Below are 22,773 nucleotides of genomic sequence, written 5' to 3'. Positions count from 1 at the left end.
ATTCAACCAGGTATTAAGCCCATTATCCGATCTCCGGGAGGACCCGGCGGACCCCCTGGTGGAATCCAGTACAGGATCCAAAATAGAGTTAAAGTCCCCCAGGAAAATTTTGTGGGCCACAGGAATCTGGGGCAGGGACAGTAAGACCCCCAAGAGCTTTTAATAAAAGGACCATTGAGCACTGTTAGGGGCATACACAGACATGAAAAGGACAGGTTGCTGATAAAGGGTGCCCTGAACCATTACATAGTGACCCTCCGGATCAGAAATTACCCCGGACATGACAAAAGGCAGCGATTTATGTATCAGCAAAGCCATCCCTGCCTTAGCCTTTGGAGAAGAGGCAAAATAACATTGACCCACCCAGGACTGTCGCAGCTTACCATGTTCTTTCTCAGTAAGCTTAGTCTCCTGCAGTCCCACAATGTCAGCCTGATGTCGAGCCAAGTGTTGTAAAATCTTGGTTCTCTTAATCGGGGAATTAATACCAGACACATTCCACGTCACACAGCGCACACCCCGCTTAGGTGTCATCCAACAAAAGAAACCAAAGATACCAGCGCAGCATAAAAACAGAAAATTCCTGCCGAGAGTCCCAGCCCTCCTCCCGGCAGCCAAACATCAGAACTCACACAAACTCAGCTTCCCAGCATCCACACAGATCCAAACCCCCCTCCCCACTCCCCCCCAACCCCAACTCCCCCCTCCCAGGCCCCCCCAAACCCCAAAGACCACCACTCCAGAGAAGGGACACTAAAAGGCCCAAGTCCCCCCCTCCCCAACCTCCCACACAACAGCCCCGCACCCATTATAGAGAAGAAAAGAAAAAAGAAAGAAGGGTTAGAATAACAACAGCAGCAACCCCTCTTTCAAAGTGTGCAGTAAGATAAACCAAGTATGCCATAGCACATTCGGGCAAAAGGCATACACAGTACCAAGCAAAGTCAAAGAGAACATGAGCTATAGAAAAACAAAGAAAACCCTCATACAAGGGCTGTATCCAACGCAGTCAGTAAATAAAATCCAAGATTTCCCCGCAGAGGGGAAAGCCACTCTCCACAGGGACCCCCACTCAAGCATGCAGAAAGCCACAAGGAAGAGTCACCACTCTTCAAGTGCTGGGCGCCAGATCAGGGAACCATAGAAGCACTTGAGCCCGTGCTGCAGCGCTGGTGTCGAACAAGAATGGCTGGCCATTGTAGAGCACCCGGAGCCTGGCAGGAAATTGCAGTGTGAAGCGCAACTTTTTTTTCCGTGAGGTGCGTACAAACAGACGAGAAGCTCCGGCGGAGAGATGCCACCTGTGCAGAATAATCCTGGAAGAGCAGGACACGCTGATTCTGGAACTGAAGATCCTGTTTATGCAGGTAGTTCTTTAACAGCAAGTCTGTAATGGCAAAGTTAAGGATGCGAATAATCACCACCCGAGGCCTGGTGGAGCCCTCCTGCCTCCTGCCCAACCGATGTGCTCACTCAATGCGCAGAGGGCCCAGGCCATGTGCAACCAGCAGCTCAGACGACAGCCATTTTTCCAGCGTGGCAAGTAGATCCGCATCCAGTACCGATTCGGGTATGCCAACTAGATGCAAGTTGTTCCTTCTGGAGCGATTCTCCAGATCCTCCATTTTCTCCTCACAGCGGTTCACTTTGCTCTGCAAACGCTGAAGCTCCTCCTGCACTGAGACCAGGGAGTCCTCCGCAGAGCTAACTCGTTGTTCCACTTCAGTGACTCGAGCGGTGAAATCAGCTACAGTGGTGGTAAGCGTCGCTAAAGTATCATGCACTTTATCCAGTCGGGTTCCTAGAGCAGCCACCACCGCCTCAGTTAAACGAGCGATCATATCATCGCTCACAGGATCAACTGCATCGGCCGCCCCCGCCATTTTCCCTTCACCACCAGGCCCCGGCTTCAAGCTGCCACGCTCCTTCTTACCCGATTTAGTTGCCATTTCCACACCACCTTTCTGCACAAACCTGTCCATAAGCCCTCCTAGACTGAGAAGGGGTGCTGAGGTGAGATAGTAGTCGCCGATTTTAGTGCAGGGAGGCTGAAGCAGAGGGAAGACAGCGGAGCTCAAAGAAAGTACGTCTTCCCTGCTCTCAGCACGGCCACGCCCCCCGGCGACTGAATTTATGTAGGACCCAGCTGCGTGAGCCACAAGCTAACAGCAACATTAACATGTGGCCAGAAATCAGCCATTTTCCAGCTGTGGGAAGAAATGGATTTAGTGTGCGAGAAAGACCCAAAGTTAGGCCAGACAGCTTGCTGTCCTAATTTTATTTGATAGCTCTGCTATCTGGACAATTGCAGCACTCAGCAAGCTTAAAGGGGGAATTCATCAAGGGCGCTAACTGCACTAGTGTGCGTTAGCAATTAATATGCACTAAGGAGCAAATTCTCATAATGGCACCATTAGTTAGGCTGTGGTAGGTGCCTTACTGCTGCCTAACTTAATAGTTTTAATTGGTTCAATTGGCACAGTAATTGTGCCAATTATAAACCAATTAAAATATCATTAAAAAATGGAGGCTCCTTTAGATGCTTCCAAAAAGAGTACCTTTGTCCCAACTAAAGAGGTGCCTTAGGGTGCCTATAGCTATTGCAGGCATGGCTAATGCCGGAAGTGGCCTCAGGCATCCTTATGTGCTTCTTTGGTTGAGATTCTCATGGAAGGTAGGTGCCAGAAATGTAGGCCTTTAAAACCCTGGGCTACATTTCTGGCGCCTGCCTTTCACATAGCTGTGATTCCGCCAATAACGTCGTCATTTGTAGAATATAGCTCTAAATGCTTAGACAGCAGGGTTGTCCAGAAAAACCTAAAGCTGGAAAAACTGTGTGAATTGAGGTATTTCACATGAATTTGACTGTGCTTGATCAGAAAATAGTTAAAATTTTTCAAAATAGTTAAATTTTTTTTTTAAAAAAAAAAGCCCATCCTGGGGTTGCTCAAAGCCACTGATTAAAATTTGCTATTATTTTTACTTAATGGAGCAAATTTCTTCGTATTATAGTTATAACGTTTGTTTTCACATTCAGTAATGATAAATTGATAAAAGACATTTTATGCAAAAAATCTAGCAGTATTTTATTAAATGAACCTTCAATATCTGTACTTTATTGAGGAAATTAACAGAAATTTAACATATGAAGGTGGTTTGAAAAGTTTGATAAAAAAATTCAAGTTAAACAACTTACCCCTCCCCCTTTTTATGAAGCTGCATTAGGGTTTTTTAATCTTTGGTTGCGGCAGTAAAAGCTCTAACACTCATAGAATTCCTATGAGCACTGGAGTTTGTACCATTGTGACCAGCGATAAAAAACCCTAATGTGGCATCATAAAAGGGGAGGCTAGTCTTCATTGAGGACTATGCACTTAGGGGTCCTTCTACAAAGGCGCAGTATTTACAAATACCTTGCATTAAACCACCTGCCGCGCTAGTACATAACGCCTCCATTGATGAGGTGTTAGGATTTTAGGCTGCCATGGGGGTTAGCGTGTGATGAAATGTCCGACACGTTAACCTCCGTAGCGCGCCTTGATAAAAGGAGCCCTTAGTCTAGCGAGTTTTGGGTTTTTTATATCATAGGAAAAATAGCTTATGAAAAAACTGGAAACTTGTTGGACTAACCGCCCCCCCACCTTTTACAAAACTGCAAAATCAGTTTTTAGTGCTGGCCAGCATGCTGAATGCTGTGTGCTGCTCCGATGCTCATAGCGTTCCCATGAGTGTCAGAGCAGCGCACAGCATTCAGCGTGCTGGCTGGTGCTAAAAATCGCTTTCACAGTTTTGTAAAAGGGGGCAAATGTATAGCTCTCAATGCTGTTTAACTTGCTTTTTTTTACCAAACTTTTAAAATCACCCTCATACTTCACTAATGGCTAAACATGTACATTTTGGTGTCGTCATCTACCAATTGCATTTCAAACACTCAAGCATTCAGGGGAAAAGTCTATGAGGCGCCTAAAATTAGGTGCTTAAATAAATAGGTGCCTAAAATGAGGTGCTTGACTTATTAGTAAATTGGCTGTAATACTGAGCTTTATCAAGCTCATAATTGAAAAAAAAATTAATTGGGAAACAGGTGCTATCTTCATAGGCACGATTCTACAAAAGATAGGCACCTATTGCTTAGTGCTTAGCAGTGTCTAACACCAAAGTAATAATAATAATAATAATAACTTTATTTTTCTATACCGCCACAGTCAGACGACTTCTAGGCGGTTTACATAGTAAGAAGGCTGGACATTCAGCGAATATTAAAGGTTTTAAAACAATACAAAACAAAACAATAGATCCACATACAATACGATACTATACAATACCATGAGTCTGAATAACAATACTATACATTAAGTCTAAATACAATACTATACATTAAGTCTAAATACAATATCGTACAAAGAGTCTAAATGCAATACAATAGTTTAGAGGCGAAAGTTACGTATTAATTGATTGGAGATCTAAGGGTAATGAGTGTCTGAGGGATTTAGAACAACCATGAGTTGGAGTTCTGGGTTCGAGGAGATCAAGGTATGAGGGGTTTGTAGAGAGAGAGAAAATGCGTTTAATGGGGAGAGGAGACCTGGTGGCGTTGGGGACCGTTTTAGTCAATGTATTTTGCGAATAGGGCAGTTTTGATTGTTTTGCGGAATGCATTATAAGTTACATTGGGTTCGATTATGTGGTTTTTCAGCCAGATTTGCTGTCTGTTCGCTTGGAACTTAAAGGTTCTATCCAGGAAGGCTTTGTATCTGCAGCCTGTAATCTTTGGGTATGCAAAGATGTTTTTGTTCCTGGTCGTTCTTGTGGGGTTGTGTAGGGTGAAGTGTGTTTGTAGATATGAAGGTGCTATTCCCCAGGCTTGTTTAAAACAGGTGCAAGCAAATTTGAATATAATTCGCGCTTCTATTGGAAGCCAATGCAGTTTTTTATAGTAGGGGCTGATGTGGTCGTTTTTTCTTAGTCCGAAAATTAGGCGGACGGCGGTGTTTTGTATGAGTCTTAGTTTTTTGATTGTTTTTTGTGGGATGCCCAGATATATGATGTTGCAATAATCAAGAAGGGATAGGGTCAGTGCTTGTACCAGCAACCTGAATGATGTAGGGTCAAAGTATTTTTTTATGGTTCTTAGTTTCCATAACATGTAAAAGCATTTTTTGACTAGTGAGTTTGTGTGGTCAGTCATAGTTAGATGAGTGTCTAGCGTGATACCTAGTATTTTTATGTTTTTGGAAATTGGGTATTCGTGGTTGTTTATTTTTATCGATGTATTCGTAATTTTGTCATTAGGACTAGCCAGAAAGACTTTTGTTTTCTCTGCGTTTAGTTTTAGTTTGAAGTTGTTGGTCCATTTATTGATTTCGGTCATTGTGTATGAGAGGTTATCTACAATTTCTTTTGTGATGTCGTTTAAGGGTATAAGGATGGATATGTCGTCGGCGTAAATGTAGTGTATTAAATTTAATTTTTGTAGTAGGTGGCCTAAGGAGGCGATATAGATATTGAAAAGTGTGGGTGATAGGGGGGAACCTTGAGGCACGCCTGATGGGTTTTTCCATGGTTTGGAGTAGTTTCCATTGCCAATTACTCTGTAGGATCTGTTTGTTAGGAATTCTTGGAACCATTTCTTTGCCTTTCCTGATATTCCCATTGCTTCAAGGCACAGTAGCATGATTTCATGGTCTACCAAATCGAACGCACTGCTGAGATCTAATTGTAGGATCAGTGCGCTTTTGCCTTTACTGAAGAGATCATAGAGGTGGTTCAGTAAGGAGGCTAGGACAGTTTCAGTGTTGTATCCTTTCCTGAATCCTGATTGGTGTTCGCTAAGGAGGTTAAATTTGTCCAGGTAGTTGACTAATTGAAGGTTGACCAGTCCTTCCTGTATCTTTGTGAAGAGGGGAATGCTTGCTATGGGTCTGAAATTGGTTATCAAGGTTGAGGAGGCTTTCTGGTCTTTGGGGATTGGGGTGATTAATATGTGACCCATTTTTTTGTTTAATGTTCCGCTTGTAAGGGTGGATGTTAGCCATGCAAAAAGTTCCTTTTTAAATTCTAGGGGGGCAACTGTCATGATTTTAGGGGGACATGCATCAAGTAGGCAGTTAGATTTGGTGTACTTGTTAAATAAATTCAGGAATTGCTGCCATTTTGGGTATTCAAGGTGGTCCCATATCATGTCTACCTTGGTGTCTTGGTCGTGGGGTTCCAGGAATTGAGGAGCATTTGTTGTGGTCGTGGGTAGTGTTGCTCTTAGCTCTGTGATTTTATTTTGAAAGAAATTGGCTAGGGTTTGTGCCGATGGAGTGGGCTCAGTGTCCTTTTTCAGTATTTGTGTTGTGTCGGTTATGGTTTTTACTAGTTTGAATAATTCTTTGCTGTTTATTTTTGAAGTACCAATTTTTTTCGCATAATGCTTAGTGCGTTTTTCTTTGATCATATTTTTGTATATTTTCATTTTTTGTTTCCATTTTGTCTTGTCTGACTCATTGTTTGTTTTTTGCCAGATTCTTTCCAATTTTCTTAGTTCCTGTTTGGTGGTTAGTAGTTCCCCGTCATACCATTCATTTGGTGGTCTATTTTTCTTTTTGTAGGTTTTATATGGTGCAATTTTGTTTAAGAGTTCTTTGCTGTAAGTTTCCCATTTTGTGGGGAAGTCCTGAGTTTCATTGATTGGGGGTTGTAACTCATAGTGGGTCCAGAATTCGGTTGGGTTAATGATGCCACGGCTGGTTACTGTGTTCATATTGGCGTTTTTGTGTTTTTGTTGAGTGTTTTGTTTTAGCCAATGTAGATTGAACTTGCCAATGTAGTGGTCTGACCAAATACATTTTTCCCAGGGCCCTGAGTGATATTGTATTTTGGGGGCTATTTCTTTGTGGGAGAAGGTGATTAGGTCTAGTTTGTGTCCTTTTTCGTGGGTTATTTCTGCGTCAGGGTTTGGAAAGTCCAGTGACATTAGGAGGTTGGCGATTTCAGTTATTTCTGGTTTTGTCGTTTGTTCTAGGTGAGTGTTTATGTCTCCCAGAAGCAAGTTGTATGAACCATTTAGGTTAGATAGGGTAAGGAATTCGGCGAATTCCTCTTTTGCGCTTGACCATTTTTTGGGTGGGATATAGAATAGGGTTGTGATTAGTGATTCTTCTAACTGCGCATTAGTGATTTTGCACGTTAGTATTTCAAGGTTATCAGAAGATTTGGAATCGGTTTTGATGTAATCGAAGTGGTCTTTTAGGATGATCGCTAGTCCTCCTCCTTTTTTCCAGTTTCTTGATAGAGGGATAATTTTGTATCCCTGAGGTAGGATTTCTTTCATGATGGTGTCGGTGTCAGAGATCATCCATGTTTCAGTCAGAAACAGGAGGTCAGGTTTTGTTTGTAGTATCCAATCATTTATTATGTGGGCTTTGTTTCTCACGGAACGGGTGTTTAGGTGGTATCCCTTAATGTTTTCGTAATTAGTTGCTGTGGGGATTTCAGAATATGTTATCTTTTTTATGTTTCTGTTGCAGGATTTGTTCTTGTGTGGTTTGCGGTATTTGCGGGTGGTGTTTAATATTGTGATTTGATGAGGATCTTGTTTTGGTTGGTTTAGTAGGGGTTGGAGGGGGTTGGGGGGATTGGGTAGTTCGACTGGTTTGATCCAGGGGATGGGGTAGGTGTGCATAGGGTGGGGGGGGGTTGTCTTCGTTGCCCCAGCATTTAGAGCATAATAGGTATAGAATCCCTAAGAGTAATTGTTGTTTATTGTAGATTGCCATATTGTGAGCTAAGGTGTGCGGATCTGGTTGTGAGGAGTAGGGCCTATTTTCTGGCCTATTGTCTATGAGGAAAGACAGTTGTGGTTGATTATACAAGTAGGTTATGCAGTAACATAAAGTAATTCTTCGTGCATTAGTTGGACAGTTCTTGCAATAACAGGTTGTACATGCAGTAGTTGGTTATACGCGCAGTTGTATATTATTATGTTTCTTAAGCAAGCGGTTATACATGCGGTTACATCCTATTATACCTATTGAACATGCAGAATCAATCTGTACCTGCTGGCTATATGTACTGGGCAGGCAATAAACATACAGTATATAAATGTGCATGCAGTCTGAATATGCAAATTCTAGTTTTAAGGAGTACTTATCATTGGTCTGGAGTTGTGCTGTTCGCTCAGGTGCTTCGCAAAGGTGCGTGCTAAGGTGCACGCGCCTTTGCCGTGCGCCTTAGCCGGCGCGCCGAACGGCTGCGCGCCGTTTCTCACAGGCAAGAAAAAGGTTTCGCCGACGGGGGGCGGAGTTGGCTCACACGCCCGGATTGGAGGGGGGCGGTTTCGCTAGAGGCTCCGTGGAGGAGCCTGCCCCGAGGTGAAAATGTGCTGCCGATGCAGCTATGGGTGTCCGCCGAGGGTCTGAGAAGGAGCGGCCCGAAAGCAACTGAGAATCCCCCTGCCGATTGCAGGCTCAGTTCTGGGCTTGCCTTTCTCACAGGCAAGGAAAAGGTTTCGCCGACGGGGGGCGGAGTTGGCTCACATGCCCGGATTGGAGGGGGGCGGTTTCGCTAGAGGCTCCGTGGAGGAGCCTGCCCCGAGGTGAAAATGTGCTGCCGATGCAGCTATGGGTGTCCGCCGAGGGTCTGAGAAGGAGCGGCATGTTTAGGGGTAGATAAAGACTTAGGTATCACTAGGCACGATTTTCTACAGCAGGGGTGACAAATATCGGTCCTTGAGGGCCACAATCCAGTCAGGTTTTCAGGATTTCTCCAATGAATAGGCATGAGATCTATTAGCATGGTGACCTGTCAAATACACGCAAGACAAACACAATGAAAGCAGTGCATGCAAATAGACCTCATGCATATTCATTGGGCAAATCCTAGAAACCTGATTGGATTGTGGCCCTCAAGGACTGACATTTGACCGATTTGAGCATGCGTAGACCATCTGTAGATGGTCTAAATTAAACTAAACTAAACTAAACCTTAGGTTTGTATACCGCACCATCTCCACAGTCATAGAGCTCGGCACGGTTTACAGGAATTGGGATGAGAAAGGAACTCCAAGGAAAGGATGGAGATCAGAGGATCGGTTTGCGACCCCTTTGTGACATGATTTCCCTCCAACCTGATTCACTAACCTGTGTCCCGATCATCCTCTGATCCACGCATGCAAATGAGGTGGAACGGCATTCAAATGATGGCAGGCAGCGATTCACTAACAAAAAACCTGCAACACCAACTGGGCTGGCCAATCACAAACAAGCAACTGTTGAGGACCAGTCGCTCAGTTCCTTTCCGACTGCCCTGCCTTCTGCCGCCCTTCTCTCTGCCCCGAACTCCTGCAGGCCCCGACTCTCCCACCCTTCCCTGCAGTGCAAGCCCATGGTTTTAACCCGTGAGCTTAAAGCAGGTTAAAACCACGGGCTTGGGAAGAAAAAAAAAGAAATTTCCTGCTCTGCCGAGAACAGAGGGCCAGCACATGCGCAGACCATCTGCCTAACTTTCAAGATCCTTCACGGCATCCTTCCTCCCTTTATTCCACTTTTTGGAACTCCTCAAATCTTAATACCACCAGACCTACCCAAAAATTTAAACTATCCTTCCCCTCATTAAAAGGCATTTCCCATCCAGGAAAGCTAGGGACTTCTCTCCCCTTCAGATTCACCGAGCTCTGGAATAACCTTACCTCCCCTCTTCGGAACCTGAGCTCTCTCCAACTATTCCGTAAACATCTGAAAACCTGGCTATTCTCAAAAATGTAACACTCCCTCCTTCTTTGATATCCTAGTCCTCTAACCATTCTTCTTTCCTCTGATCTTCTTTCATTCTTTCCTTGGAGTTCCTTTCTCATCCCAATTCCTGTAAACTGTGTCGAGCTCTACGACTGTGGAGATGGTGCGGTATACAAACCTAAGGTTTAGTTTAATTTAGTTTAGACCATCTACAGATGGTCTATGCATGCTCAAGGATCGCTGTTCAGTGATCCGATTCAGTCTGTTGGGGGCATGATTCTGATCGCCCTCATTTGCATGCGGGTGATTCGTGAACCAGTCCCCCAGACACGGATCAGATCATTTCTCTCATGAATCGGAACCGATCCATGCCCTTAGTGAATCTAGCCCTTAGGCACCTATAATGTAGGCCTTTAAAACCCTGACCTACATTACAAGTGCCTTATTTTTAAGTTAGGCGCTGCTAAGCGCGAATCTGTAATGGGCGCCTAAGTTTGATTGCCATGCAATAGCTGCTTATTTTTTTTAAGGCACCAATTACAGAATCTGGCCCTCAATGCCTTCTTGAGATAGTGAGGATAAAGCCTGCAATGCTATACAACTCCTTGCAATAAGGCCTCAAGAGAGTTCATCATTGGTGCAACTAAAAAAGTTAGTAATATAGTAAATGATGGCATATAAAGATCTGTGTGGTCTATCCAGTCTATATGGTTTCACTTACTCCCGTTTTACTAAGCTGCGGTAGAGGTTTTTACCACGGCTCTGCGCGCTAAATGCTCTGATACTGCTCCAACCATTTAATGTTCTGATCCGCGGTAGAAATCTCTACTGCATCTTAGTATAAGAGAGCTTTAGTTAGTTTGCCTTATGCCATTAAGTGCAATATTCAGCTATGTTCTTCAATGCAAAACTTGGGGGCTCTGAGGTGACTCACTATCAGGATAAAGAAGATGATGAAGTGAAATTAGCTGGAACCTTCCACAAATACAAATCACCCCACTTCAGAATATACTTACTGTTATAATTTCTCATTAAAAGTTGATTATATAATAAAACAGTAACAGTAAGGTTTAAGCAAAACATTAAGGAGGAGGTGGTGATAAGGATCAATTATTGAGACTCTAACACATTTAGTCTTGATAGTACACATTTATGTGTTGAATCAAATGGGTTTCTGAGACCCTTTATCCTCCTTTCTTATATTTGACACTCTGAAGTGGGATGATTTGTATTTGTGGAAGGCTCTGAGGTGGTCCCATTGTCTTTCTGGGTTTTTTTTTCTTTTTTCTATTACTCTGCATCTATACCCAGGCTCAGGACAGAAAGGGGAATGTGGATGAGGGGGAAAAACCACATGCTTGAAGGACAAGGCATTTTTCAATAGATAAAAGAGAATGCATTTGGAAACAATCATAACCTTGAGGATACCCCCCATGAAGCTTGAAGGTGGGCTGGTGGGAATGGATATTTTTCATTGTTTACCTGTTTTACTTAAACCTTATGTAAAACCGCTTTGAAATTTGATAAGGCGGGATAAGAAATTTTTAATAAACATGGAAACTTGGATACCAATGATAGACAAATACCTACTGTACCTGAATGTATACCATTTCAATAGCCTTCAGGCTTGCAGGTAGCTTAAATATTAAGGTACAGTAGGTATTTGTCTGTTCATGGAGGACTCACAATTGCAAAATAAAAGAGTTAAAGTGGGATTTGAATCTAGGTCCACTGCACTGACCACTAGGCTGCTCCTCTGCTCTTTTGTGTCTGAATGCAAGAAAGCGTGGGACAGGCACTCTCTTGCTATAGGTGCGGCACTCTTCCTCCTCTCCATCCCTCGCACATGCACGCCTTGCCTTCCCCCATACCTTTTTTACTTCCTTAACACGAGGTTGCTGACCGCAGTGGCATCGGCGCTCTCTCTAACATCACTTCTGGGACCCGCTGGAGAAGTTAAAAGGGTACAGGAAAAGAGAAAGGGTCGTGTGCGTGGTGGTGGTGATGGGGAAGGGGATGCGGGGAAGAGAGCGGGGAAGGAGTGCCACCGTCCTGGGCTCTGCTCATCCTTACTACACCACAGTATAAGGGGTACGTAAATTTGGGTGCCCAGTTATAGAACTGACCCTATTTTTAAAGGCATACTATAGAGCTGCCAAGGGAACCTGATATTTAAGACGGAGATTTGGAGCCACAAACCCAGCTCTTCCCACCCATGTCCTATCTCTGCCCCAGTCTGTCCAGTCACACCTCTGGCTCCACTCCCTAACAGACCTCAGCTGCAGCACCAACAAGCTACTTCTCTTCTGGCAGCAGGAGATATCTTAATAAAACATCATCTTCTGCTGCCATGATCAGGGCCGGTTTTAGTCATAAAGGGGCCCAGTGCAGAAATTATGGATGGGGGGGGGGGCTCTCTTCTATCTATCCGTCTCCCAATTTCCCCACCTATCTTTAAATGACTTCTTCAAACACAAAACACACACAGACCTTCACCAAATACAGCACAATGGATCACAAATTAGAGATAGAAATATGAATACCAAAACTGAACTGGAAACCCAAAAAATTAACTCTGCAAGTACTTCATTTTGTACTGAACACAATCAGTGGCATAACCATGAAAAGTGACTGGGCTTCCCACTTTGTGCTTAGGCTTCCTCAAAATGAACATCTCCCTTGATGTAGCTGGTGGTGATCCCCCAAGCCTCATCAGCTGATGACCACATCCTTCCCCTCCTCAGGTCCAGTGACCAAAACTTTCAAAGTTCTGTACCTGGCAGCAGTATTACAAAGCCACTGCCTTCCCCCTCTTCCGCTTGGCTCTTATATATGCATGAAAAAAACTGGCTTGAGAATACTGCCACTAGCTGCAAAGTTTGGAGACTTCTGGTTGCCAGACTGGAGGAAGAGCTCTACAGTTGCCAGGGCTTGGGGATCTCCACCAGCTCAAGTATCTATATTTTGCTTCAAGCAGGGAGAAAATTTGGTGCCCATCCACCTATTGTGGGCTCCAGCCCCTCCCCACAAATCAGCTGCATGCCACTGACTACAATAAAAAATATTTGTGATGCACATATCCCAAAGATAACATATTCCAATTAATATATTCATAATAAAACACTTTTTTCTACTTTGGTGTCTGGACATTTTATTTTTCCATCATCTTGGTCGCAGTTTCTCTTTCTGCTTTTTGTCTATCTTTTACTAATTCTCTTTCCAGTGTCTGTTCATTTTTTTCTCCTCTCTTGCTCCATTTCCCTCACTATGCCGGTCTCCAACATATAGATTTTTTCCCTTTCCCATGGGTTCAGCTCTCTTCCTTTTTCTCCATGGTCCAACATTTTTCTCCCTCTCTTTTCTATTGTTGTGTTCTTCCCTTCCCTCTTAATGCTGAACAATGGGTTGGATGGAAAGAGAGATGTTGCATCTCTCTCTCTCCCTTCCATCCCCAGGCCTAACATTTCTCCCTCTCTCCCTTCTTTCCATCCACAGGTCCACCATCTCTCCTTTTATCTTCCCAACAGTTCTCCCACTATCTTTCCCTCCCTCCCCAGGTTCACAATCTCTTCCTTTCTCTTCCCATCAGTCCTCTCTTCAAGTATCTTTCCCCTTCCTTCATTCCACGTCCCATCCAACTTCTCTCCTTTCAGATCCCTCCCTCCCTCCCTCCTTCCTTCCTTCCTTTCTCCCTCCCTCCTCCTCCTCTGTTTTCAGTCCCATAAGCTCTTCCCTTCACCTACTCCCACACTCAGTCTGGCACTTCTTTTTAACTCACTCCCCAAGTCCCCCTTTCTACTTAAAAAAACATTACAACTAGTAACGGGGATTTCCTCACCTGTATGTCTTTCTCCTTCTATCCATGCCGGTCTGATGTTGATCTTACCTTCCATCGCTGAAAAATCCATTTTTGCTGCAGGGGACTTTCAGCCGCGGCAACCAATCTGAAGCGTTGCTTACAGTTCCCCTCCCTGCTTTCTTTCTGCGGCGGTCTATCCCCAATGACGCAACTTCTGGTTTCTGCACGCAACTTTCAGTTTCCGCCTGGGAGGACCAGAGCAAGGAAAGCAGGGAAGGGAGCCGTAGGCAGCTGTTCAATTTAGCTGCCGCGGCCGGAGACCTCCTGCAGCAAAAATAGATTTGTCAGTGGCGGAAGGTAAGGACAGCATCAGACTGGTGCAGATAGAAGGGGAACCCTCCCGAGCTGCCCTGTTTGCTCCCCCTAACGCCGGCCCTGGCCATGTGATCAGTCCCTTAATAAGAGTTTTGAGATTCTTTTCACAAGACTAGTAGCATAATTTCAGAAAATGATGAAACTCCTGCTGCCGATGGAGGAGAAGGTTACTCAGTGGAAATTTTTTAGCACCCCAGTGGAAGAGCAAGCGATGACCCGCTGAATGTCTGTTATTATCCAATCAAATGTATATTAATTATACATCCCTGTTATATACACACAGGTTATGACACAATAACTGCATTTCTCTCATGATCTTTTTTTCTTTCTTATTATTTCACTTGTGAGATTCTTTAACGGACTTTCTCAGACTAATGAATTTAAGTCATTCAGAATTGCTGTAGGTTGCCAACAGTCTTGTAATGTTGGCATCTGGGGAATCTAGGGAATTGGGTTCAATTTCCACTGTGGCTCCTTATGATTCTAGCAAGTCACTAGGACAGAGAAAGTACCATGTGGCCAAAGGGAACTCCCATTAAATCACATGCAAAAATCTTCAAAATTCATTGGCTGTTAGCTTAGTCTAATTGTCCATAGATACAAATAGCCACAATTTGGCAAAATTGAGGGTTAGCCCACTTACCTGTAAGACAATCCAAATGTAAATCAGTTTGTTGTAGCACAGAAAATTGGAATATCAAATCCATGCCCCTTGACTATTTACAGGCTCTGCCCTCTTAATAGAGAATGATGGCTGTTATTGAATTTGTTGAAAACCTACAAATAGATGACCAGATGAAAAACACAATTAAGAAATGCTTGTATATGGAGTACCATCATATTGCAGTGCTTGTCTGTTTGTTAAGCTGACATGATTGGCCCTAGATTTTGTACTGAAAATCAAAGATGGTTTAAATTATTGTATTATTTATAGTATTACTACTACTATTAGTTAAGTGAAAATCTAGAATTTTTAGGGTCCTGTAATTAAAATGCAGTTAGCAAGTGAATTAGCTTGTGCTGTTACCATATGAACTAACCCAGAATCAAAACTGGGGTAAACAGCACCTTCCTATGCACCATGGGAAATTTAATGAATGGATGTAATCAAAAATTAACCCACAAGTGTGTGTAATAAACTGATAACAATGTAACAATTACTAAAAAGTGTGATCATATATAGAGAGGAGATCAACATGGTGATTCCATCAAGACCATGCCTCTGAAATGATATAATCTCAACACACCATAGTTACATTACATTAGTGATTTTTATTCCGCCATTACCTTGCGGTTCAAGGCAGATTACAGAAGAGGATTTCTGGACATGTCCAGAAGTGTTACAAAGTAGAGCGGGTTGCTTCAGAGGATTGAAATGTTTCATACGGTGTTAGTTAGTCTTCATGGATTTCTTGAATAGCAGGGTTTTTATTTCTTTTCTGAAAGTTTTGTAGTCTGGGGTCATGATTAGTAGATTGGAGAGTTGGTGGTCTAGTTTTGCTGCCTGTGTGGCTAGAAGGCCATCGTACAGTTTTTTCCATTTGATGTCTCTGATTGGAGGGTATGTGAATGATGTCTGGGTTCTCCTGTGTCTGGTTGTGGTAGTTTGGATTAGGCGGTTGTTCAAGTAGGCTGGGCTGTCACCATTTATGGATTTAAATAATAGACAGTAGAATTTAAATAGTATTCTTGCTTGAATTGGGAGCCAGTGTTAGTCGAGGTATGCCTTGGTGATGTGGTCTGACACTCATAGGAAATCTATGAGCAGCATCGGAGCATTATATTGCATAGTAACACTCTTATATAACCTATGCAATATCATTTTGTATAGCGCATAATATTCAAAATATACACAAAAAATTGTTAATGTAAAGCACTTATCTCTACAATGTTGATTGGCAAAGTACGATGTCAAAAACTGTCCAGAATTTAACATACACTAACTACTCATTTATAGTGATACAAAAATATGCATATAAAATATACAAAAACCCACCAAAATGACTAGTGGTGTCCCATTACGATGCAAAGCTTTCACCTCATTAGCCCCTCCCCCTTTTACTAAGCTGCGGTAAAGGATTGTCCCACAGCCCGGGGTACTAAATGCTCCAATGCTGCTCTGATGCTCATAGAATTCTTATGAGTGTCAGAGCAGCATTGGAGCATTTAGCACTTCAGGCTGTGGTAGAAACCTCTACCGTGGCTTAATAAAAAAAAAAAGGGGAGGGGGGGGCTATATGAGCACCTAACTATGATGTGCTGTGTTGTGATTAAAAATCTCTTCAGAGGCACGGTCTTGATGGAATCATGGGGATCAGAGGATCCATGATGGTCTGCTCTATATATGAGCACACTTTTTAGTTATCATCACATTATTATCAATTTATTAATAATAATAATAATAATAACTTTATTTTTGTATACACACACTCGTGGGTTAATTTTGGATTGCATCACATGAACTAATTGCATAACCTGTTATGGGGTGGGAAATGGGCACATATTTCATAGTGCTAACTGAGAATAGATTTATCATGTAGTAAAGTTCTTTTTTGTGTGGTAGCTATATGGGAGCATTCCGGAAACACCCTCAACAATTATAGCACAGTCTTTGAACTTACCATTCATTAAATTTTGCATCTATAGCAGGGGTGTCAAAATCCCTCCTCAAGGGCCGCAATCCAATCGGGTTTTCAGGATTTCCCCAATGAATATGCCTGAGATCTATTAGCATACAATGAAAGCAGTGCATGCAAATAGATCTCATGCATATTCATTGGGGAAATCCTGAAAACCCGACTGGATTGCGGCCCTTGAGGAGAGACTTTGACACCCCTGATCTACAGTAACATTCAGTAATGGTAAAATACCACACTGTAGTAAGAGGGCACTTTTGTAATTGACTATCCAAGAGAAAAGATTGGAATCCAGAGGTTGTCTATATAGTGCAGGGGTAGTTTAATTTAATGCACTGTCTTTAGATTCTGAAGTATCTTTTCATGCATTGTTATTAGGAGAAGAAAATGTGCTCTCACTGTTGAGCCAAGATTCCAGTTCCAAAGCCCGACGAGGTATCTTGAGAAGAGCCGTCTTTTCTGAAGAACAAAGGAAAGCACTGGAGAAAATGTTTCAGAAACAAAAGTACATTAGCAAAACAGACAGAAAAAAGCTCGCCATCAATCTGGGACTGAAGGAGTCACAGGTACAGTTCCGAAGGAGATCTTTAAGAAAATCTCATCTTTGAAACCGTAAGATGAAGAGACCCTTTTTCTAAAATACAAACACAAATGTGATGTAAGTGCAAAGCCTGTGTGTTAACTGCTAGGGGAAGGACATTCCCACCATGTTACCATACAGTTGCCGCACAGAAAGTATTTTGCAGAGAGGATGCATTTAGTTTGCATCTATTTAGCACCTATTTACGAACTTTCAGTATTATAGTAATGATTCCCTGCAGTAGCTAGAGTAACTAGTATAACTGTTTACCCACTCCGGAATTTTTTCAGTACTACCAATAAAAAGCCCCATTTTGCCAAAGCTTCATCGGGGAAATACTATAGCATTCAAAGAGATGTGCTCAATATTGGAAGTTAAGAGCTTTATTTTTTATTTATATATATTTATACAGAGTGAAGTATACTATTTTGCTGAATATTTTTATATATTTAAAGAAAAATAGTGGTGTTTAAAAAAAAAAAAAAAATCTATGATGATGATTGTTGCTAATGCTCAGTTTCCATTTTGACATTCACACACAAATCTCCACTTTGAATTATGAATAAAAAAATTGAAAAACATACGCTGGGCTTTTACAAAGTTGGAGGTGATTTTCAGTCCTCTTTTTTTCCCCCAAGAAACTTTATTGATTTTTAAATGTGACAAAGGTAGTAAAGAACCAATACATGTTACTGTTTTAAAAACATATAAGCTTAAACATGAGTGCTTAACAAGAAATTTAATATTATGAACAAGCTGTGAGCAACATATATTAGGATACTAGAATGTGAATAAAGATTATACCAATTATATTTTGCTACAAAATTTATCTAGAGGCACCCAGATTTTATAAAAGCTAAGAAGCGTGCAATTTTCAGTCCTCTAACAGGGCAACTTTGCAGATAAAGGGGTCCTTTTACTAAGGTGTTTTAAATGCTAACGTGTCCATAGAATATAATGGGTGTATTAACATTTACTGCACGCTAAATCGGTTAGCGCGCCTTAGTATAAGGACCCCAAAGTTAGGACAGTAGAAAAGCCGGAGAGTTATCTGGGTACCAATCTGAAAATTGCCAGTACCCAGATAACCCTGGCAGTTGCCGAATACGGGGATATTCAGTGCTATTATTCAAATATGGCTCAGTGCTGAAGATCTGGTCATAAAAAAGCCTTCAGTGACCAGAATGTAAAGAGAGAGAAAAAAATACTGAATTGTGATCCAGCGTTCCTTAGTAGTTATTTGGTAGCAGGATTTGTATACTTGAAGCAAAAGATAATGTCGTGTTCAAGCAATTATGTAGAAGAAAACCCAATATTTCTAATTTTGCCAACAGGTGAAAATTTGGTTCCAAAATAGAAGGATGAAGTGGAGGAACTCCAAAGAAAAAGAAGTGCTTTCACACAGGTGCATGCAGGAGGAAGGATTTCAGGAAAAAAAGCTCTCAAGATCATCTCCAGGCTTTTCATCACCATGTCTGGTGGTAAATGAAACATTGAAACAACAATCCAGGTCCAAGAGGAAGGATAATGCATCAGAGTTCCCAGAAAGACTGAACTACGGCAGTACAGTACAGTCACCTTTAAAAACAGATCTTCTTCTGAGTCATAATGCACTGTGTTTATATCCTGAATAAAATAAGTGGAATCCGAAGGATTCATTACTGCAGCATGAGTTAATAATAGAGTTTTATGAATTCTGAGATAATAAACTAAAACAGGGGATACTCAGAGTTTATGCATTCTTCAATATAAATCCGTATCTCTCAGTCATTACAATCTTACACATGTGGACCGTAATTTTAAAAGGGAGTATCTAGTTTAAGAGGTCAATAAGGCACCTACTTAGGCCCAGTTTTGTATAGACATGTAGACGCCTATGTGTCTTTATAAAATACTACCATAAGCATCAGAAATCACACCCAGATTGCAGACATGGACATCTATACCTGCTCTTAAGCAGGTGTACATGCCTATATCTAGATTATATAAGTACAGGCTAAGAGTAAATGCTATATGTGTTAGCTGCCATCAACTCATGTTTGAGTCCTAGCGACTTGATGAACATCACCAAGTTTTCATGGCAGAATGCAGAAGTAGATTGCTAGGCCTTTCTTCTGTACAGTATATATTTGATGTTGCTGAAAAGGATTCAGGTCCCAATTCCTGCCCCATACTTTCTCTGTCTCTGTCATTTGCAAGTCAGGTACCTGGGGACACATCTTAAAGACCAGAAACCATCTTTCAAATATGTCCGTCTTTTATTATGAGTTTCACATATTTATACGAATCAGGTTTGCCAGCATGTGATGGCATGTGACGTAAGGTCACATGAAACTTTAAACACATCAGCATTTTTCCTAGCTAGAGATTGAAGTCCAAAAGGTAAGAAAAAGCCTTGACCAGCAGAGCTTCTTAACTAAAGCTGTCTGTAAATACGGCTTAACAAAACAATTGAATTCACTTCACTACAACTCTGTTTAAACATTCATGTCAAAGAAAGAAAGACAAACATAGATGTCCTTATACCATCTTCAAAGAAGGGAAAGATAAACAGGGCCTACCTTTGCATCTTTAAACAACATATGCCTAAGGACACTTACTAAAGTTCTGATACGTGTCCCTTCAAATCCCCTCTTACGACATGTAAATGACGTCACAAATACACAGCATGAGCTGGAAGGGAGTGATACTCTAGGTATGTCTCTCAAGGAGGGGTTTTTTTAGGAGCTGTAATACGAATAACACAGTACATGAGCAGTCAAGATAAGAGTGCAAATAATAAGAGATTATGCATTCAACTAAAGTGCTGATCCCAAGAATTAGATAAATCAGAGTTACATTTGAACTCAGCAAAGAGGTCTGCTAATTTCTGAATGTCCATAGGAGGACCTATATTGTCAGAAAGAAAAGTACAACAGCATAAAGTACTGAGGAGAATTTTTCAGCTAGAATCCTAGCTAGGGCCATACGATTTTGAGAACCATCTGAGAAGTGGAGCCTAATTGATCAGTAATACTTTGCAAGGCGTCCCTAGAATAGTTCACAAAGCGTTGCTGATTATAATAATTTTAACTAATCCGATCAACATTCTTATTAATAGTAATAAAGGGAATAAGGAACTCAAACCCAGCCTTAACCTGAGCTCGGGCCTTAAATTCATCTGGGACCCCTCTTGGGACCCCTATAGCATCTATGTATACATCTGATCAGATTTATATCAAGACAAATAAAAGGAAAAACCATGTGAATAGGAAGGATGCCTTTCAGAAAAATATGCAGGAGCATGGTAACCTTAACTAAAGTGCACTGGCCTATCCACTGGCTGGGTAGCTTAACAGGGAGCCAAAAGTCTCCATAAAGCCAGTAAATATCAAATCTGATGCAGCAACAATAGGGCATACCTATGAGCCAAGACAGAACAATAACCTGGGGGTAAATTACCTACAAAACTACTCTGTGTCAAATTAGAAACATGACATGTGTAATTGCCCTTATAGATGATAACGGCAATATCAAGCTTTTGTTGTCCTGGCAACAAAGGGTATTTAGAACACTACAGTGCACAAAGGGGATAGGTAAATAACCCAAAAAGGCATGGTTGGATACCAGGAGGGAGGTCCAGATGTACGGTTCCTAGATGGGGTCTAGCTTGAGCACATATGTAACAATTACTCTTATTATGTTGATCAGCAGTGAATTTCATCCATTCTAACCAAAGGTTACGTTCTGAAAACCCTACCTCAACAGCCACAATATCTTCAAAAGTGGGATTGGCAATAGCCATCATGTCAGTAAGTTTATTGAATGTAGGGGCCAGTGGGTTAGCATTTTTTGGGGCCCCCACAAAATGGCGGGAGAAGATGAGTGGAGGTAGATAGATCCCATAAGAAAACTGATGATAGCTAGACCCACCCTTAAACCACATGTCCATAATGTACATACCTTCATCAGTAGGTCTAGGGTTGTCAATAGTAAGAGAAAGCTTAATAATTTGTGCAGGAACACTTTTCCTATAACAGTGTCCAACCTTATGAAGGGTCATACAAGTAAGCAGTGATTTACCATTTTGGTCCACTGTTTTTCAGGGTATTTTCTAGTTTATAAGCCCAGTCAGTATTAATATTCCACCCTACCACTCCCCAGAATGCACACTTATCCCCCCAACGTAAGTCAGTAACATACATATATGTCCTTAGTTTTAGGAATTTCTGAGGACCAATGGCACAGCCTTGGGATATCAATTGATGAACAGTCCACAATGTCACAATACTCAAAGGAGAAGGTGGCAACTTGCACACTGCTGGAATTATACCAAAGGGTAGCATACTATCGGTCTTTTCTGGATTCCAATTGAAGGACAGCCTTTGCGAGGGAGTAGTCCAGCTTGACGTCGTGTTCGCAAAGAGGTGTCGGGGGTGCTGTTTACAGCAGGAGTGTCATTTACAGATGGGTATGGGCAGAAAGTGTCGTGAACCCAGAACACATCATCCCTGTAGACCCAGTTAGAAATGATCCATACAGGGAGAAAAACTAGCAGCAGCGGTGCCAGTATGAGAATGATAAAGTTGGTAGAATGCTGCAATGAGATCATTATGTTGTTCCACTGGAGGAGGTGAAATCTGCGCAGGGAAGACTTGCTTCTGGGGTTTTAGGTTAACCCTCTTCAAGCGACTTGCGTGGATCCAAACAGGAAACTCCTCAGTGAGTGCAGCGGGCCTGGGCACAGCGATCACAGTAGTGGGAAGGCCAAAGGGGAAATCCGTCTGCTTCCGATCCTTGGAAAGCTGCTGGACAATCACCAGGCTGGAAAAAATGGGTAGGAATCTGTGGAGAGAAAGGAGAAGTGCAAGACACGTTTCTTTGAACAAGCCCTAATATTTCAATTAGCTTTTGGACGTATTCCTCCTGTATCAAGGGAAAATCTACCCATGGGGCGGGGAAAGGTCATCCCGTGAGAACCTCAAAGGGAGAGCAGCCAGATGTCTGTGCATACAGAAAGAGATACTTGAAAAGAAATGCTTGGAAAGCATTCCAAATATCATTCAGCAGCTGTACTCCAATGTGATCCAAATAAGAGATAGAAAACAAGAGAAACCATGTTGCCTGTACTGAATGTGGCAACATGCAACAATACCAATTCATTCACTTAGCATAGCCATGGCAAAAGAGAGACAATACTCACTTACTTAAGGTTCTTAATTGAACAATCCAAAAGGATATGTTTTTATCGTGCTGCATATAACTTATTATGCACCTCAGAGAGACCATACTGATGTACTGAATGTATTCAGAAATGTATACTGAATGGATCATATGTAAGGAACACCACGAAATAAACGCTGTATAAAGTAAAGCTTTTTTCTTAAACATATAACCCTTAACTAAACTTCATTCAGAATATAAAAGCTAAAAGTAAAAGAACATTGCGCAGTTAGGCTAGTAAGAAGTGGAAAAAGAGCTCTAGAAATGGCCAATATTATGTATCCTGGGGTACCCACTAAACTAAGACAAGTAGACATGACACAGACAAAACATAAAGTTTTTAAGCGTGGAGCTATTACTCCATCTGTCAAGTGTGCAGGGCTGAATTTAACTCTGCAAATAAACACATTGATATAAAAGAACCAAAACTACAAATAATGTATATCATAACCATCTCATATT

At 42.0% G+C, this 22,773-nt stretch overlaps 1 protein-coding gene across 1 annotated transcript in view; it reads left to right on the top strand.

Moving 5' to 3' along the window:
* DBX2 (developing brain homeobox 2) overlaps positions 1–18,770 on the top strand; it is a 58,529-nt gene extending 39,759 nt beyond the window's left edge. Inside the window, exons 3-4 of the mRNA XM_033959378.1 lie at positions 16,908–17,095; positions 18,444–18,770. Of these exons, the coding sequence (XP_033815269.1) occupies positions 16,908–17,095; positions 18,444–18,743 (488 nt within the window). The 3' untranslated portion in view covers positions 18,744–18,770. The remainder of the gene's footprint in view (positions 1–16,907; positions 17,096–18,443) is intronic.
* The last annotated feature ends 4,003 nt before the right edge of the window (positions 18,771–22,773 follow it).

The sequence above is a fragment of the Geotrypetes seraphini genome, chromosome 9, assembly GCF_902459505.1.
Source record: "Geotrypetes seraphini chromosome 9, aGeoSer1.1, whole genome shotgun sequence".
NCBI classification, from domain to species: domain Eukaryota; kingdom Metazoa; phylum Chordata; class Amphibia; order Gymnophiona; family Dermophiidae; genus Geotrypetes; species Geotrypetes seraphini.
The sequence above is the reverse complement of the archived record's forward strand: the minus strand, read 5'-3'. Positions and strand labels throughout refer to the sequence as shown.